This window comes from Carcharhinus amblyrhynchos, chromosome 10 (genome assembly GCF_965287045.1).
Source record: "Carcharhinus amblyrhynchos chromosome 10, sCarAmb.v2.hapA, whole genome shotgun sequence".
Taxonomy (NCBI): domain Eukaryota; kingdom Metazoa; phylum Chordata; class Chondrichthyes; order Carcharhiniformes; family Carcharhinidae; genus Carcharhinus; species Carcharhinus amblyrhynchos.
The window spans coordinates 81,824,096-81,843,523 of record NC_137333.1 but is presented as its reverse complement, the minus strand read 5'-3'; the positions used below and the strand labels follow the sequence as shown (position 1 = coordinate 81,843,523).

Here is a 19,428-nt window from a genome sequence, read left to right as displayed (position 1 = left end):
TTACCCGCCCCCAGAATAGGAGCAGGCGTGTCCGTAAAATTCCAGCCTATGTGCAGAATTTTCCCATCACGGGAACCGTAGTGGGGAGGACAGAACCGTGCATAGGTCCGTTGACCTCAGGTGGGATTTTATGGTCTTGGGATGAGAGCGCTTGGAAAATTCTGCCCTATCTCGCAAATCTTATGAGCACTCAAAATGCTGATACAATCCCAGTTTCAGCCACACAATTCTTCCATCAGAATTCCAATTTCAGCTGCGCAGTTCTTCCAAGTTCCCTGCCTTCAACGACTTACTCACATCTCCACAGGAAGTGGCCAACCCTTTTATACTTTTGCTCTCTCCATTCTTGTCTCTATCCACTTAGCATCTGTATTTTAACTTCCTTCTTTTGCTACTGCTTCCACGTCAGGAGTTACCAGGTCACACGGACCAGTGTTTCTTGTTGTCCAGAAGTAAAATTGATCATCTCACAACTGATTCAAACTGTTAAAAATAGCATGTTTTGGGATTCTGTATCTTTTTAAGTATCAAACGTTTTTTAATTAAAGTTTTCCTTACTGATACTTCAGGGTCAAAAATCGCCACGTGTTAAACATAAGCATCCTCATCTGGTTGTTAAGTTCCAAAGTAAAGTGACGTGAAGAAAAGGGCTTTCTTAGTTGGTGACAGCTGGGCATCATAGAAATTTTAAACAGCAAAGAAATCTTTGAAACCTAAGACAGAATCTTATGGTGCCTGTGTTTGAAAACTTGTAAAATGTGCACATGGCCTGCCTACTACCTACTGGGACCTGACCTGTCTTCCATTTTTTATTCATTCGTGGGGCATGGATGTCATTTGCTGGCCAGCATTTATTGCCCATCCCTAATTGCCCGAGGGCAGCTGTGAGTCAACCACATTGCTGTGGCACTGGAGTCACATGCCGGCCAGGCTAGGTAAGGATGGCAGATTTCCTTCCTTAAAATACATTTGTGAACCATATGGGGGTTTCTCTGACAATCAACATCCATGTCAATGGTCATCCATAGATTCTTAATTCCAGACATTTTATATTGAGTTCAGACGCTACCTTCTGCCGTGGTGTGATTCGAACCTGGGTCCCCAGAACATTGGCCGAGTGTCTGGATGAGTAAGTCTAGAGATAATACCACGAGGCCATCGCCTCCCTTTACAGTGTATGGTGGAAGAATTGGGTGGTCTGCCTGCATGTGGGTCTATCAAAGCCCTTTAAGTCGCTAATTAATGGCTGCCAAAACCCCATGCTTAGCTTCTAGTCTCCATTAGCTCCTCCTCTCCAGAGACTGGCTGTAGTCCCAGCAGTGGCCACTGCTTGAACCTTCTGCCACTGAGATTACAGAGCTGTTAGCTACCCGATTGGCTGGCAGTACTCTAAGGCAGGACTTCCTTCCCTGATAGAGGCAGAAATAAAAGTTAATGCCCCATCGAATGTTTGGTGGCTGCGGGGTACCTGGTGTCGGCAAGCATGCAATCTCTGCCAATTCTTCAGCTCTAGCTTTAAGGCAAATTCAAAACTTAAAACTTTAGCTCCATAATAACATTGGACATGCTTAGATTCACATTATGAGTAAGCTGCATGAGCAATATATTAAATTGTTTTCACAAACTCTTATTGAATAAAAGGCAGCTCGAAAGGGTACATTAATCTCTTTTACTTACGTCATTAATGTTAGCAAGTTTTAATATGAAACAATCATTTCACATGGAAATTTTGTCACCAAGAGGATAGTATTTTTCCACAGAAGTATGACGTCCACACTGCATCTCAGATTTGTTAATGATCTTTTTTCTGAATATCGTATTTATATAGCAGAGATATGATTGAAGGAAATATCCCTAAATATATAGAAAAGGAATTTGCTTTTATAGCTCTGCAATGGATCTGTCTATCTTGGACTGCCCGGGGTGTATGTCACTTCTGGATTAGATATCGCCTGTTGTGGCAGTAGAGGCCATTTTGTGAGCGGAAGTCCCTCCTGCAGCCGGCACAGAGTAATAGTGTTGGCCTGAGGTTGTCCTTTTTTGTCCTGGTTGGCCCTCTCTTCTTTTGCCTTCTGCTTTTTCCACATGCTTTCTGAAGGTTTGTCTGTAGATAATCTGGTCAATTGCGAGGACTTCCATGTGTGGACTCCAGTCCTGATCAACTTGATGTCACGTTTGTAGACATTCTTGTGTTACAGATGTGGCCAACCTCTTTATTGAGCATCCATTCCACTCACATGACCCAGCCCAGGCAGCTCCGCAATAATGTGATTTATTAAAGTGAAGTTGGAAACTTTTCCTGTGCAATACTAAGAACTGTTTTAAAAGTGAGGCTGTAATAGAAGAAAGGCACTCAATTTGCACCTTCTAAATATAGTTTAGTGTCAAAATACAATTACTCAGTAACCAGCTATATGTGCGTGGGGTTTAAACACTTCCTAATATAGCTGCCTGGAGAGAATTAAGCACCTACTGCAGAGCAAGGCTCTACACAATACATAGCCATACTTCCGGTGCTGTACAAAACAAAACTCAAGTGAACTGGGCAAGCATCTTGCTTTATTACTTAAGCTTCAAGCCATATTAGAGAAAACCTGAGTATTAAGGATTTTACTGAAGCAATGCTGAGATAAGCATATTAAAGAAACCCACACATTTGAAACATTTGAAGTATAAGTTGTCTGAAAGGACAGTTATATAACTATTATATCTATCATCACATCAAATGTAAATATTAATGAGGCTTCAGAAGCTTTGCTAAACAAGCAATGCTGTAACATATAGGGTCCAATTAAGGCCCATCTCCTGGAATACCAGCAATACATAGCTGTAGAGGATGGCCTTGATTTTCTGGGCACCACTCAAACATTTGATTTTTTAGGCCAAAGAGACATTGCAGTTTAGAATGACGGAACAGAATCATAGAAACCCTACTTTGAAGAGGCCATTTGGCCCATCAATGTCTGCACTGACTCTCTGACAGAGGATTTTACCCACCCTACCCTTGTAATCCCACACATTTACCATAGCTAATTCCATCTCACCTGCACATGTTGGGACACTGAAAGACAATTTAGAATGGCCAGTCCACGAATCCGCACATCTTTGGAAGGGAACCGGACCACCCAGAGTAAACACACGCAGACATGGGGAGAATTGCAAACTCCCACATAGACAGTGACCCAAGGCTGGAATCGAACTCGGGTCCCTGCATCTGTGAAGCAGTACTAACCACTGTGCCGCCATGGACTGCTTTAAATAAAGACATCGCCACAGCTCTCAGGAAGTGAGGAGTCACTTAGTCGGCAGCCCTGTTGATTGTAAATGAGCTGCAGATCAAGAGTTTAAAATCCTTTCCTGTTGAGATGAGTGATGGCATTGAACAAGCCTCCTTGAGTCTTCAATGCTGCCATTTTATAAAGTTAGAGTGCCTTGCCATTGCTACCGTTGGTCATCAATGTGGAAGAACATGACATTTTTCTCACTAGAAAAGTAGCATTCATAGCTTCCTACATACTTGTATGCAGAAATTTTGCAAAAGGAATTTAAAAAGTTAGGAGACACTTTGGAGAACAGGATCTTAAAGGAAGCAGGCTCAGGATTATTGTGCTGAGTAGTAACACTAAGTTAATGGAGATTAGAGGGTAACTCGAGAAATAGTGTCCTAGGACCAGTTCTGGAACAGGATGAATGTGATAGGCTTGACCTGAACAGGGCCGGGACTGGCTGCCTTGGTGGAAAATTAATCAGGAAATGGCGGAAGGTTTGAAGTAAAAGAGCTGGGGAAGGATAAAAATAAGACAAGGAAGCAAATAAGAAAGCAAAGGGGACGGGGGGTATAGAACAGCTGGAAGAGGGGAAAGGAAAGTAAGAAAGACATGATCAGGAGAGAAAATAGAGAAGAGTAGCATTGCTAAACAGAAGTGGGTTTGAATTGTAAGTAAGTGCACAACACATTCTAAATAAATCAGTACATTAGACAGTCACATTTCCATGGAGTTATGATATAATATCATTAATAGGGATGTTTGCTTATGCTAGAACAGCATTGGGGGCTAAGAATTTCTTGTTATAAAATACTCAAAGGACAGGGTGTACATTGCACAGTGGCACAATGGTTAGCACTGCTGCCTCACAGCGCCAGGGGTCCAAGTTTAATTCTGGCCTTGGGTCACAGTCTGTGTGGAGTCTGCACATTCTCCCTGTGTCTCTGTGGGTTTTCTCCAGGTGCTACTGTTTCCTCCCACAGTCTAAAAGATGTGCTGATTAGATGCATTAGCCATGCTAAATTCTCCCTCAGTGCAACCGAACAGGCACAGGAGTGCACTGACAAGAGGATTTTCACAGTAACTCACTGCAGTGTAAGCCTACATGTGACACTAATAAATAAAATTTAAAAAATATGGCAACAAAGATTACAACATCTCCATTATTTTGCTTTTATTTAGATATTGTAGCACTTTGATATAAAGAGTTGGTGCAAATGCCAATTTTATCTATTTCAAACTAAGCAATTGGACAGGAGCTGTTAAACTTTTTTGAACATTTGTTGCAGACCACTAAATAGAGGATAAGATATCTAAACAAATTAAAGAAAAGTATCTGATCAGTATGACCCTAATAATATGGAAATTTAATTATCCAAAGATTGATTGTTATGAGTAGCAGTGGAAAAGAATAAACATGTTTTAAAACATGTAGAGACTACTCTCTAAATTGGTATGGTTTGGATCCAACATGGAAAGAGTTGATGGGGATGCAGGAAATCAAATGGGGAAAGTTGATAATACAATATAAGGATAATATAAGGGTAAGGGGTATGCAGGAAACAGGATCATATAAAATTTGAGAAAGGGAAGAAACAGCCTATGGAAAAGGGCCAATTGGAAAAAGAACAATTTTTTATAATGAAAGGGTAATTCACCTACTTGGTAATGTGGAAGCTACGCACGTATGTCCTGTCCATCAGGGCCACTTACCGCCCCATCAGTCTACTCTCAATCATCAGTAAAGCGATAGAAAGGGTCATCAATAGTGCCATTAAGCAGCACTTGCTTTGGAATAACCTGCTCACTGATGCTCAGTTTGGGTGCTGCCAGAGTCACTCAGCTCCATTTGGAAATGTTCAAAATGGAAAAAAGGGCGTTTTTAAAAATGTGCATTTTTGCAATGCCTTATCATAGCAACACAATGGTCCAAAGAGATTTATAATGAATGAAGTTCTCTTTTTAAGCATAGTCATTGTAGTAGCCTGAAAGATGAGGTTGTAAAATGTTTTTGGGATGGTTATCTGAAACATTTAGTGGCAGCTTTGTGTCTCTTAAAATGTTACGTTTGCACCATAATTCTCAATTCTATGTTAATCATTGCCTGGTGTGTCTCAGGAGTCCCATTCTGGCATGGCTATCCTGCCTCATTTACTACAGAGGAAGACAATGGACTGAGAGGAAGCACAATTTTCTAGCCTCTATTTTCTCTGGGTCCTCTTCTTGACCGGCTAAGTTTCTCATTCCTGCTTACCTCTTCCAAACAGTCAGCCTCCAGGTCAAGGCCTTGACTGTCTTCAGTTGTCAGTGTCAGGTACACCATCATCTTATCTCATCTGTAGGTGTCCTCAGACTGGAGGTATGGACACCCACCGGGGCATGACCTTTTGGCCAGCTCACTGGTCTTTGGGTATGTGGCTGTCATCCAATGAATGTGGCTAGGCCAGCGCTATCGTGGCTGGCTTAGCATTGAGTGCATGATGATTGAATTAACAAACTGCAGGACCTGTGAGTCGGTGACCTTGTATTTTGTTAGATGTCAAGTACATGCCTGAGACAGCGAAGGTGGGAACTTTTAACTATTCCGCCTGTCAAGCATGTTATCCAGATCTCCTCACTGTCGAGGAATGTGCCAAACATGTCCCACAAGTGAATAATAAAAAAATTGCCTACTCTGAGAGCACCTTTGAGCACCAGTCCAGTAAACACTTCAGTAATCTCATGGGAGCAGCAAAAGTGAGTTTGGCTCTTTATTTCTTCAACTCCCTCAATAACGCAGGGTAACTGTCGCCTGCTTCAGCTGGCAGCAAGCCTTGCTGGAGCAGGGAATAGGCTGATCAGCCACTTCCTGTGGTGCAGCTCAAAATATAGTAACTCCTTGGCCTGTACACACCACAGGCTAAGGGAAAGGCCTTCTATGAGCAGCTCCTCTCAGCTCTTCAAAGGACTGATGTTCTCGTTCTCCAGGCTCCAGTTACCAATGCTGCTGCTCCTCTTCCTCCAATGGTTCATTCATCCCAAGAGATGAAACTAAAATAACAGCCACGATGAGCAGCGAGTAATTAACAAGGGTAGGGAAGGAGCAAACATTCAACTGGAAGTATGTAACTGGCTTGGAAATAAATAACGGCAGGCTGTTAAATAACTAGTGCTGCAAGAGGATGAAGGTGATTGAATACATCTCCCTTTCAATCTGTGAAATTAAAACCTGGATCATTTTTCACAAGACCAGACATCTGTACAAATGACATAATTGGCCCACTGTTTCATTGCCACTCCCCAGCAGGATGCATTTACAACCCGAGTCATCACATTAAAAGTGAGAACTGACAGATTCCAACACAATTGGGACAGTCACTTTTAACATTTTTTTACTGCTGATCCGACCCAGTTCCACTTGGTCATTTGGGTTAAAATTTTCCCTAAAGGGTCAACTTTGTCATGTGTTTCCATCTCTGGAGTTGGTCTTCACCCAAAGATATTCTGACTCAAAGGTTAGAGTGCTAACATTCTTATTATTATTTAACATTATTTGCAGATATAACCTTTAACGCATACAAGAAAATAACCTCATGATCTAAAAACCACTTTCTACTTTAGGATATAAAAAGTTGATGTCAAACTAATGGGCACCACTGTGGCCCAGTGGTCAGTACTGCTGCCTTATAACCCCTGGGACCCAGTTTGAATTCTCAGCTTGGGTCACTGTCTGTGCGGAGTCTGCATGTTTTGCCTGTGCCTGCGTGAATTTGCTTCGGGTGCTCCGGTTTTCTCCCACAGTTACAAACACATGCTGGTTAGGTGCATTGACCATGCTAAATTGTCCCTCAGTGTACCTGAACAGGTGCCAGAGTGTGGCGACTAGGGGGATTTTCATAATAACTTCATTGCAGTGTTAATGTAAGCCTACTTGTGAATAATAAATAAATAATAAGATGGTGAGGTTTATAGCACTCACCTTTATTTAACTACAAATGCCACAGCAACATCAGGCAAGGGAAAATGTGTGATAAAACATCGAAGTCGCAAAGTTGCTGTTGAAGGTGCGTTGTTCCAACATTAAATTTGCAAAAGCAACATCTCACTGCCTGATTCCCACTTCAGATACATTGAGTGGCATGAGATTGCTGTGCTTGCACTGCTGATCTGAACTAAACTTGCCATTGAAAGTTTAAATCAAATAATTTCAAGACTAAGTGCACATTTAATGATATGCCAAGTAGAACTGTAAGTCAATCTCTCTGGCACTGTAATCTAATTATTGGAATTGTGGAATTTTGTTCTTTCAGATTTTTTAATTGTTAGATATTGCAAAGTAAAGTTATTTTTTAATTTTCCTTTCTGGATCTTGTATCTCTCAATTCAAGCTTTTATTCTCTCTCCTCTTCCTGTACTTAATTTGACATTGAATTCAACTTGTACTTTATTCATGTAATTCATTCCAACTTGTACTTACGTTCCAGTCCTTGCATGTTCATTTTGTAATCATTAGTTTGGTTAAGGAAATACCCAGTAATACCCTGTTAGATCAAGTCCCAGATGCCCTGCTGTAAAGATGCTCATTCACCAGTTTATGGAAAACACAATTTGTTTATTTACAGGTTAAACTATGCAGAGGCTTGCAGACTCATGGCTGCAATCAGCTCCTGAGATGAACAAGTCCAGATAATTTACAAACAAAGAATCAGACTGAAACTAAAAGATCAACAAGTCCAGAAGGCTGCATTATCCGGGATGATGCCCAAGCCTGCTCCCTGATTGGTTTACCAGGTCATGTGACCCTTACTCTGCCGATTGATCCTTAAAGGGACAATCTGCACAACTTTTCCACCTCTCACTTGCAGTAAATTGTCAACCAAGTATCATAGATCAGATGAACAAGTACAAATCTAAAGTAATAGCTGACACTATTTGTTGTCCAGTTACAGAAATGTTTGGGCCAATATTTACATCATGTTTCATTCAGAATGATTTGATTTGGTTTGATTTATTATTGTCACGTGTATTAGCATACAGTGAAAAGTATTGTTTCTTGTGTGCTATACAGACAAAACATACCATTTATAGAGAGGGCAACGGGAGTGCAGAATGTAGTGTTACAGTCATTGCTAGAGTGTAGAGAAAGATCAACTTAATGCAAGTTAAGTCCATTCAAAAGTCTGACAGCAGCAGGAAAGAAACTGTTCTTGAGCCGGTTGGCACATGACCTCAGACTTTTGTATCTTTTTCCCGAAGGAAGAAGGCAGAAGAGTGAATGTTCGGGGTGGGGTCCTTAATTATATTGGCTGCTTTGCGAAGGCAGCGGGAAATGTAGACAGAGTCAATGGATGGGAGGGTGGTTTATGTGATGGTTTGGGCTATATTCATAACCTTTTGTAGTTCCTTGCAATCTTGGGCAGAGCAGGAGCAAGCTGTGATACCATCAGAAAAAATGCTTTCTGTGGTGCATGTAAAACTTGGTGAGAGTTGTAGCAGACATGCCAAATTTCCTTAGTCTTCTGAGTTGGTGAGCTTTCTTAACTATACTGTTGGCACGGGGGGACCAGGACATATCGTTGGTGATCTGGACACCTAAAAACATGAAGCTCTCGACCCTTTCTACTTCTTCCCCATTGATGTAGACAGGGCATGTTCTCCTTTATACTTCCTGAAGTCGATGACAATCTCCTTCATTGACATTGAGGGAGAGATTATTGTTGCTGCAGATCACCAGATTCTGGTTCACCAGAATTCAGTTCACCAGATTCTGTATCTCATTCCTGTACTCTGTCACATCATTGTTTGAGATCCAACCCAATATGGTGGTGTCGTCAGCAAACTTGAAAATCGAATTGGAGGGGAATTTTGCCCTCACAGGTGGATAAGAACTATAGTAGGGAGCTGAGAACACAGCCTTATGGGACACCAGTGTTGAGGATGATTGTGGAGGAGGTGTTGTTGCCTATCCTTATTGATTGTGGTCAGTGGCTTAGGAAGTTCGGAATCCTGTCGCAGAGGGAGGTGCCGCGGCCCAGGCCAAGGAGTTTGGAGATGAGTTTCGTGGGAATAATAGTGTTGAAGGCTGAGCTATAGTCAATAAATAGGAGTGTGACATAGGTGTCCTTGTTATTTAGATGTTCCAGGGTTGAGTGCCGGGTCAGGGAAATGGCATCTGCTGTGGACCTATTGCGGTGGTAGGCAAACTGTAGTGGATCCAGGTAGTCTGGGAGGCTGGAATTGATTCATGCCATGACTAATCTTTTGAAACACTTCATAATGATGGATGTCAGAGCCACCCGCCGATAGTCATTAAGGCACGCTGCTTGGTTTTTCTTAGGTACTGGGATGATGGTCATCTTCTTGAAGCAGATAAGGACCTCAGATTGTTGTAAAGAGAGGTTGAAGATGTCTGTGAATACCTCAGCCAGCTGATCCGCGCAGTATCTGAGTGCATATCTGGGTACCTCATCCAGACAGTTCTTTCCATGGGTTGACATTCAAGAAAGCTGCTCTGGTGACCCCAGATACAGGTTTATCCAGGGCTTCCAGGGTGGGAGGCATGTTCTCGCTGACCTTTTGCTCAAAACAGGCATCGAATGCATTGAGCTCATGAGGGAGGGGTGTGTTGGAGCCAACAATTTTACATGCCTTCATCTTGAATGGTGCAGTGATATTAAAAATGAAGTCAATGTTTAAGTACAATCAGCGATAACTGCTTTGTATCATAGTTAGAAATTCATGAATCATACAGCAAAGAAGGAGACCATTTGCCCCATTATATCTATGCCAGCTCTTTGAAAGATCTTTAACCATTTAGTGCTCTCCAAGAGACCTACAGCTTTCATTCCCTTTTCAAGTAGTAAGATTGGTCAGTTTCATAAAGTATGGCATAATGGAAACTAGAAAAACTGTCCTCAAGTAATTGATCTCTGGCGTGGCAGAGGGAATAGTTGTTATCGTTGTCATAGAGCTAAGTGAGAGTTCCTTCTCCTGATCAGACCTGGTGGCCTCTGGTAGCTTCCTCACTATCTGCTGAGAGCAGGATCACCTTTAGCTTTGACATAACCACAGCTGAATGGTCTATCAATATTGAGTATCCAGGAGTCTTAGGTTCCTGTGGATATAAGCACAACTAGAATAATAGATTCCCTACAGTGAGGAAGGAGGCCATTCAGCCCATTGACAACAATCCCACCCTGGCCCTATCCCCGTAACCCCATGTATTTACCCTGTTAATCCCCCTGACACTAAGGGTCAATTCAGCATGGCCAATCAACCTAACCTGCACATGTTTGGAGTATAGGAGGAACTGGAGTACCCAGACTCAGGGAGAATGTGCAAATTCCACACAGACAGTGACCAAGCTGGGAATCTAACTGAGGTCCCTAGCGCTGTGAGTCTGCAGTGCTAACCACTGTGCTGCCATGTGGCATTGGGGAACTGATGTCATTTATGGAATCTTCGGAAGAAAAGTGAAGGTCTGGACATTTGGGTCAATTTCTAGAAAGTTCACTTTATTGAACACAAGTAATTACAGAGTGCAAAGCAAGTTTTAAAAAAACACAGCCATGGCGGTGACGTATAGATAAGGAATGTTGTGCATACATAATGTATGTTGGGAATATATAATGAGGATTATGGAAATCTAGCCTCTGCTTTTTACAGAAGAATCATGGGATGAGGCTAGGTAATTTCCTGATATACTTGCAGGCATGTGCCACGTGTGTTGAAATGCCATACCTCTTATATGTTTAGCTTTAAAGAAATAAAAGATATGCTAAAAACCTGAAGGAAAAGCAGAAAAGTTGGCAAGTGAGTTGGTATCTGTGCCTTTAAGAGGCATCTGAATGGGTACATGAATAGGGAAGGAATAGAGGGTTATAGTCTGAGTAAGGGCTGAAGGGTTTTTCTTAGTTTATATAGGACATCATGTTTGGCATGGGCTTGGAGGGCCGAAGGACCTGTTTCTGTGATGTACTTTTCTTTGTTTTTTATTCTTAGAAAGCAAATAAGTTAACAGTTTTAGGTGCAAAAACTCTTAAATAGAATTGCTTATTGATTGTTCCTTCCCTTTTGAACAGAAGCTTTCAATGTCTTAAAATGAAGCGTAGTGCAAATTGATGAAGACTCCTTGAGAATGATGTTTAATGTATATTTAGTAGAGCAACGAATAGCTTCCCTTGCTCACATATTGAATGTTAAAGATACTCCACCAATGTACAAAGTGACAGGGGAATATTGTTCATGATAATTAGGAAGAAAAGTAATAAAAATAAGTCCATTAAAATGTTTTGATGCATTTCATTAAAAATGTGAACACAAAGGCAATCTAGCATCAGATGGGGACTCAAACAGATTGCTTATATATGCAGAGTAGAGTGTGTGTTGCTTATCCAGGGATTCGCATTGTCTGTGGTGCGGTGGAGAAATCTCAAACTTTGTTTTTGCTGAGATGTTGTAATAGTGATGGTGAGATGAGATAGGAGTTGGCAACAGGAAGGTTTAAGTGCGCGGAAAGTGGAATAAAATGATAAGGCCGCAACATTGAGCCTGACTCTTTCTTCACGCTGAAACCATCAGGAAGGAAGGGTTCAACATGGCCGTTTGTTGTCCTTATGACTCTGATGGCATCTACCTGACCATTTATCCTTCTCCCTGTTGCAGGTCATGTGCCTTCAGGATTTTTTTGGTGACGATGACATTTTTGTTGCCTGTGGTCCTGAGAAGTTCCGTTACGCACAGGATGACTTCTCGCTGGATGAGAATGGTAAGCTCCTTTTGGCACATAAATGGAAACTTTACGCAGACAATCAAAAATGTTTGGTGATGTTTTCTGAAAAGCAAAGATTGTAACAGTATAATACTCCCAACTGTACCTCCCCCCAAAAAATTACCCGTTCCAAGATATACAGAAGGGTGCAGGTAGAATGAAAGAACCATTCAATAGCATTTATGAATGGTGCAAATTCAATGGCACCTTTATTTGGTCACACTGGATACAGATGAAACTCATTCCAGCAAACTGCACAATATAACATAGATTTCAAATCCTAACTCATAAGCTGTACTTGCCTTCTCTTTTAAATCACTTGGTGCCATCTAAGTCAGTTCATGATTATTTCAATAGATTTATTAAATCTTCATCATTTGAAATATTTTTCATGTCTGCAAACACAATCAATTTGCTGTGATACATAAATCATGCCGCCATGTTAACATTTCTTTTTCTTTCCCTCCAGTTAGCCTACAGTATAAAGATGTTGCCTGATTCTGGTACAGGAACTGACAGCCCTCTCATATAATCGCTCTGCCCAAGTGACTATTTACGCTTGCACCAAAAGAATAATGAGGCCATATTACTTTTTGTAACCCTCCCTCCACTTGTCCATTTTCCAGCTGCGATTGCTGAATAGCAATAGGAGGCAGGGATGGATTTTATTTACCCCTCCTAATCTGGGAACACTAAGGTAGAGTGGAGCCCTGTGTACCAACCTGACTAAACTCAGTTGTCCAAGCATGTATCATTGCCGAAACCCCAGGGCTTTTCTGGTCTGTGTCTTTCAGTGTCAGTTCCTGAGCTTTCAGGAATGTCCATATGCTTCCCATGGGCTGAACTTCTGTGGGAGCTCTGCCAACATGGCTTGGAGGAAACCCCAGAAGTACAACGAGAAGCTGTTTTCACTGCTTTCCTGGTTATTCCCAAAGTTTCCCCTTTTCTTGCCTCACAAGGGATATAACCTCCATCTGACCTTTATAACACACATTGATATCGGAAAGGAGACGCTGTTACATCTCCTCTTGCTAAGATATTTTGCATGCCCCCCACCCCTCAGCAGGACAATTAACAAAAGCAAAGGAAAACCACTGCATCCTTTAATGTCTACCTCCAATTGCTAACTTTCCTATGGGGAAATGCCACATCCCCTCTCACTTACAGCAATGTGCATTTTGAGACATCTCACTTCTCCATTTCAAATGAAGACATCTGGTCTTAATTTGATAAGCTGCAAGGATAGATGGGTTGCTGCCTCTCCACATTTCCTGGTTTGAGAATTGGAAGAGCGTTAGTAAATATATGATATATATGCTGGAAATATTCACCGGATTAGGCAGCGTGAGAAACAGGACTTAGCATTTCTGGTGAATGATCTTTGATCACTTCTTTTGCTTTTCCTCTTCAGTAAAACCTGATAGTAGAGTAGAACAGGCTAAATAAAAAGGGTAAGCCTGATTCATTTGTTTAGTGGTCAGGAAGGAGCAGGAGTGCTTCCCTGGGCTTTGTGTGAATAATGGACACTCAGCTGCTACCACTTGGTGATTGTAGTCCAGGCCTGCTTATACCAGGCTGCCTGATATTACACTGGCCCAGAGCTGGTAATCCGGAATGGGATGCTCGCTCTGCCTTCCAAACTGACCAGGCCCCTCATCTGAAGGATCAACCAGCCAGACCAACCACTGCACTAACCAGCTGCCAGCTAGTAAACATCCACAAGATGACACTAAGGAGATTGGGCTTAAACATCCTTTACTAAGTACTGTATACAATACCCCTAAGGCATTGTAGTGAACTTAAACCAGAAGAAAAAGTGGAGTTCCTTCTGTTAAAAGTATTTCATCTATCTATGCTTGAAAATAACTTAGGCACAAATTTATCACTTGCTGTTATATGGCTCAGCTGATACCACCACTTTGAGTTTCTGACCCTCTTGACTGCAACAATGTGAGTTACAAGAACAAGCCACTTGTGTACAGGAGCATGTGTATCCATTTCAGTGAGAATCAACAGATTAAGATGATTTGAAGATTGTCCTGGAGCCACTTGGCCCTAGAGAAATAGTCTGCCAACAGCTGGTGTGTCCAATCCAGAGAGATGTTCCGTTGTACAGGGAAGGGTGGCCTTGGGGTATGGCCCTTGCCACAGACTTGCAGGCAATAAATACATGAGGATGAAGGAAGGAGGCTGCAACCACACAGCCCCTTTGTTAACCCAGACTGTACATGAAGAACTAATTCGAGTACTAAACCGTTAATGCAATTCCAATTCCTCAACCATCTTACCTACACCTTGCCTTTTGCGCTGACCATCAGAGCATCTGTATGATCACACTGGCCTTCCTCATGCTGTTGCACATCTGGATGTTCCTGTCTGATGCTTCCTCAAGTTATGATGAAAATAAATGATGGAACAGGCTGGAAAGGTTGAATGGCCTACTCCTGCTCCTAGTTTCTATGTTTCTATTACTGCAACATGAACTGGAGGAAGACTGCTAACTTTCACTGGGGGAGATGCAGATAACCTTGGAGGAGAAACCCTGCACTGGGAAGACTTGTCTGCAGGCTGCACCATCTTACAATGGACAGCAAAGTTTGAGCTGGTTGGCTGTTTTGCAATGGCAGAGTGACTGTGGTGGAAAGCCCAATGTTATTATTTTGAGAACAGGTTCCTGTTCCATGGAGCCACTTCCATGATGTGGTGCCTCAGCAATCCCAATGATCTGCTGGGGGAAAGAATACTGGATTTTTGTGGTGACCCGAAAGCCAACTTCACCAATAGTGCCTGCAGGGGCGATGGCAGCTGGTCTCATCTTGCATTCTTCAGTCTTAAGTTTGTTACGAATGCTAGACTTTATAAGATGGTTTTGTTTTAAACTGTTGTCTCTATTAAGGTAAAGTAGTTTGGTAGGGGGGATGCGAGCTTTGATTTGATTTGATTTATTATTGTCACATATATTAGTGTACAGTGAAAAGTATTGTTTCTTGCGCGCTATACAGACAGAGAACACAGTTATAGAGAAGGAAAGGAGAGGGTGCAGAATGTATGTTATAGTCATAGCTAGGGTGTAGAGAAAGGTCAACTTAATATGAGATAGGCTCATTCAAAAGTCTGATGACAGCAGGGAAGATGTTTTGAGTCAGTTGGTATGTGGTCTCAAACTTGTGTATCTTTTTTCTGATGGGAGAAGGTGGAAAAGAGTATGTCCAGAGTCCATGGGGTCCTTGATTAAGCTGGCTGTTTTCCAATGAAATATACCAAAAGCTGAGCCCATATAACCATGTTAGGTAGATGGAAACTCAAATCAAAACTTATTGAAAGTAAGGTGCAAGTTTGAAACCAGGATGCAAAGGAGGTGACAGTTTGTCTTGTTGTGTACAGTTTCAAAGGCTTTTAGACTCAGTTAGACATTTGGAGATGGAAACCCACCAAAGGTGCTACTATGCCAAGCAGTTAAAGAGGATAGTTTTTGAATTAACCACCAGTGTGCTGGTGAGAACAGATCACCTGTTTAAGACTTGTGGAGAGTTAAAGACCATAGAGTCACCAGAGGGAATTCTCTGCCCGTTGAAGTGGTGGAGGCTGCCTCGCTAAATATTTTTAAGAAGCGGGTTGATGGGTTTTTGATAAGAGAGGGGATTAAGGGTTATGGGGAGAGGGCCAGAAAGTGGAACTGAGCCACGACAGATCAGCCATGATCTTATTGAATGGCGGGGCAGGCTCGAAGGGCTAGATGGCCTACTCCTGCTCCTATTTCTTATGTTCTTATGTTCTTACTAGAAGTCCAATTGATTACACTCAGTAGATTAAGTGAAGGGTAGTTTTAATTAATCCTTGCAAGTATTGGGTTTTGGGTCCCCGGCTAATGCATCCAGCTAATCAAGAGCATAATTAGTGGCGACTATATACAGGAATGATGTAGGTAAGCAGGCAGTATCAAGACTGGTTCTGAATCCCTTCATTAAACAGCTATGGGGATCCCATAAATTGCGATTCCTGCGCCCATTTAAGGGAACTAGTCAATTTAACCCTTTTCCTAAAACCTGCTCCAAATACTTTCTGAACTTTTTTTCAAATGATATTTCTTCCATAACTCAATTTTCTAATATCTTCTGAGCCTTTAAATAGTTTTATTAATACTAGTAATCCAAAAGCCTGAACTAATAATCCAGAGAATGTTGGTTCAAATTACACCATGGTAGGTCGAGAATTCAAACTCATTTTAAAAGAAATTCTGTAAATTGAAACAGATATTGGTAAAAGTCACTGTCAAGACAGCAGGTTGTCGTAAAAACTCAATTGATTCATTGTTTTTTAAAGAAGTTAGCTGGCCATCATCATCCACTCTGACTGTCATGTGGCTTTGGTGCTGCACCAGTGTTTGACTCTAAACTGCCCTCGGAGGTGGCCTAAAGAGTCTCTTAATGGTATCAAACTGCTACAAAGAATACCCAGGCTGCAGCTGCAGTATTTCAAAACTGACCCAAAGGCAAAAACAGTAAACGGGGAAATAAGAATACTGCTCTAAACTGTTTTTATTTCCTTCTGGGAAAGCCAAAAACTCCTTCCCAATAAATAAATGGGAACAATAAATGTCAACATGTCAAAATCAAATTTCTGTTTGAAGAAGAGAAAATTATTGGGGTTGGGGAGGGGGGGTAGTGTGGGGTGGGGCTTTGGTTGATCTTTCCTTAATGGTATCTTTGGGACCCAATTGTAATTTCAGTAAAAAGCATGAATGGGGATGTCGCTGTGGCTTTCCTGTCAACTGATGTTTCTGGGAAGTACAGCCAGGGCTGAAAGTGGCCCAAGTTGGTTAGCTTTTGTTTAATCCTGCCCTGTGGAGGGCAGGAGGCTTCACAGGAAAGGTTTTAGGACTTCCCTGAGGTAGACTGTTCCCCGTCCATCTACGTTGTGTCGGTAGGTAGCCTCTGGGCTTGCAGTTTTCTGCCTCCTGGCTAGCCAGTAAATTTTAAGTTGAAAACTGGGTGAGCTTGGCCTCCATTCTGGGGATGCAATCAGGATAGAAATTCAGGCCTGATAGCTCTGTTGAAAGCTGCGATATTGAGCTGAATGTGCATAGTGCTGTCCTGTGCTAGTGCAGTGTACCTCATGTATCTTGTTCCTGTACTGTTCAGTCAGTTATAGTTATAATCAGTTTCATGTTTTCTTTAGCTGCCAGTATTTTCTGCTCAATCATCCTCCAAAATCGTAAAGAGGTGTTAAAGGCTACATTTCCAAAATTTAACTGAAACAACATTTACTTTTGGTGTTTATGTTTACAAAATAACTGCATGTGAGAAAAAGGAAGTTGTTCTAATTTACATACCTGTTGCAGCCTTGAGTTTGTGTTCAGGAAACCAGACAAAACAGGAGCAAGAGAGTTGAGAGGGAAAGAGACAAGGGTGAACAAGAATGTTTCTTCATGTAATCAATCATTCAATTAGTATGTATTAATTTTGGTACATGGACAGATATTTCAATGGAAACAACTCCCTCCCCACCTTGCGCAAAGCCCAGTATACCAATTATGCCTATAAATGGGATTGAAATTGGAGTTTTTAATTTCAGAAATGTCACGTCTTTCCTGCTGTAGATGCACCCACCACGCTGTCCCTCCTAAAGAGAGTGATTCTACTTGGAGAGTTTTAAATTTTATTTCCCCCACTGATCCCTAATGCAGAGCGGCCCCCCACCCCCTCACAACCAATAGCACCACCAATTGGCCCTGCCAGGTGCATAATGGGTGGTGCCAGGCCAGCATTACCCAAGGACCATCCCTCTGCCCTTGACCTTCGGAAGGGCCCCATTGATGGGGAGCAGCTTTCATCACCGCTGGTGCGAACCCCTCCCCGAGTTGGGAAACATTAGTGAGCCCTAATGATATGGAAATGTCAATTTCCATATTGTAATCAGCCTCGCATTGATTTCAGGCGCAAGGCTGATTACACTTAAAACAAAGGCCTGAGAGAGTCACGATCACTGGATGCTGGTTGTGAATCTCGTTACAGGCTCTGCCACTGATTCTTTCCGGCCTGCTGCGCTACTCGAGCAGTGCAGTGGGCCAGGAGAATCGCACTGCTAGACTCCACGTGTGAAGAAGTTAGTTTTCAGTGGCAGAGAGGTTGTTTAGAGTAATCAACCACATAGTTGAAGAGAACTGTTAAAAGTTCCGTTCTAACTTTTTTTTGTCAAATGTAGTTCATAGTCCATAAAGGAACTTCATGCTGTTTGGTGCACTAAATTAGTGAGTCAGGTGATGAGATATTTTTAAGGAAAAGGACATCTCATCAGCAACTTGAGATTTTTGTATTTAGTTATGCATTTGCGGTTGCTGATAGCTGTTGTCCAATTTGCACATGGTGAGAGCTGTTAATTCACCGTTGCTTTTACAGCAATATAAATATAGAATCTTCTTAAAAGATGCTTTAGGATCTTGTTTTAGATTTTTTTCTGATGCAGCGGCTCTCATGAGACCCATAAGTGGTTTGAGCATCTTGCATCTCTTACGGATTCTCATGAAGACCACACATTCCTTGTTGGGTATACTAATCCTTCCATAACTCAATACCTCATGTGCTGCATGGAAATTGCACCATATGATATGTCTTGATTACTGCCAAACAACCTCTCTGTCACTGAAGATTATCTAGCAGTGTGATTCTCCTGGCCCACTGCACTGCTCAAGTAGCACAGCAGACCAGGAAGAATCATTAGGAGGTCTGTAATGAGATTCATGACCAGCATCTAGCCAATTGTGACTCTCCCAGTTTCCCCAGTGACCCTGGCCCAACCCCTCTAATCGCTAACCTCTGTAACCACCCAACTGCCAGCCTCTATGAACCCCTCTCCCCGATCCAAAGTGTGTGGACAGTTTCATATTGGGAAAGTAGCAGAGTGGCGCTCCAAGATTCCAGCACAGGCTGGCAATTACCACTGCCACTGAATGATTCACTCTTTCCCTAAATAGGAAGTTAACCACATGGCTTCCCATATATCTCATTTAAATAGTTAAGATGAACAAGTATACTTCACCCTACACAAATTGAACAGCAGCCTTCCCCTGCCATTCCCCAACACTTTGTTACCATGTCTGCCCGATCAATCATTTCCAGAATATAGTTTGTGTTTGATGATCTGTTACAGAGTTTACGTTCCCTTGGCACACAATTTGCCACACTATCGAGAACTTTATGCACAAAATTGCTCCGCCTAACTGATTCAGTCACAGTGTCAAAATATCTCTCTGTTTGGGCTGGTGACTATTTGTCTGGATACCATGTGCCATGGAACCAATTTCTACATGAAAGGTGCTGTATAAACGCAATCTGTTGTTGCTTGGTTAATGAGGTTCAACATTTACTTTCATGCCAAGATTTGAAAGACAGTGTGATGAAGATGCAGTTCATT

General features: G+C 42.0%; 1 protein-coding gene across 2 annotated transcripts in view; it reads left to right on the top strand.

Annotated features, from left to right (window-relative positions):
* Window positions 1-19,428, top strand: part of dclk1a (doublecortin-like kinase 1a) — a 314,126-nt gene that overhangs the window by 151,361 nt on the left and 143,337 nt on the right. For both annotated transcript variants that reach the window (XM_080197467.1, XM_080197468.1), the window contains exon 4: window positions 11,910-12,012. In XM_080197467.1, coding sequence (XP_080053593.1) covers window positions 11,910-12,012 — 103 coding nt within the window. The remainder of the gene's footprint in view (window positions 1-11,909; window positions 12,013-19,428) is intronic.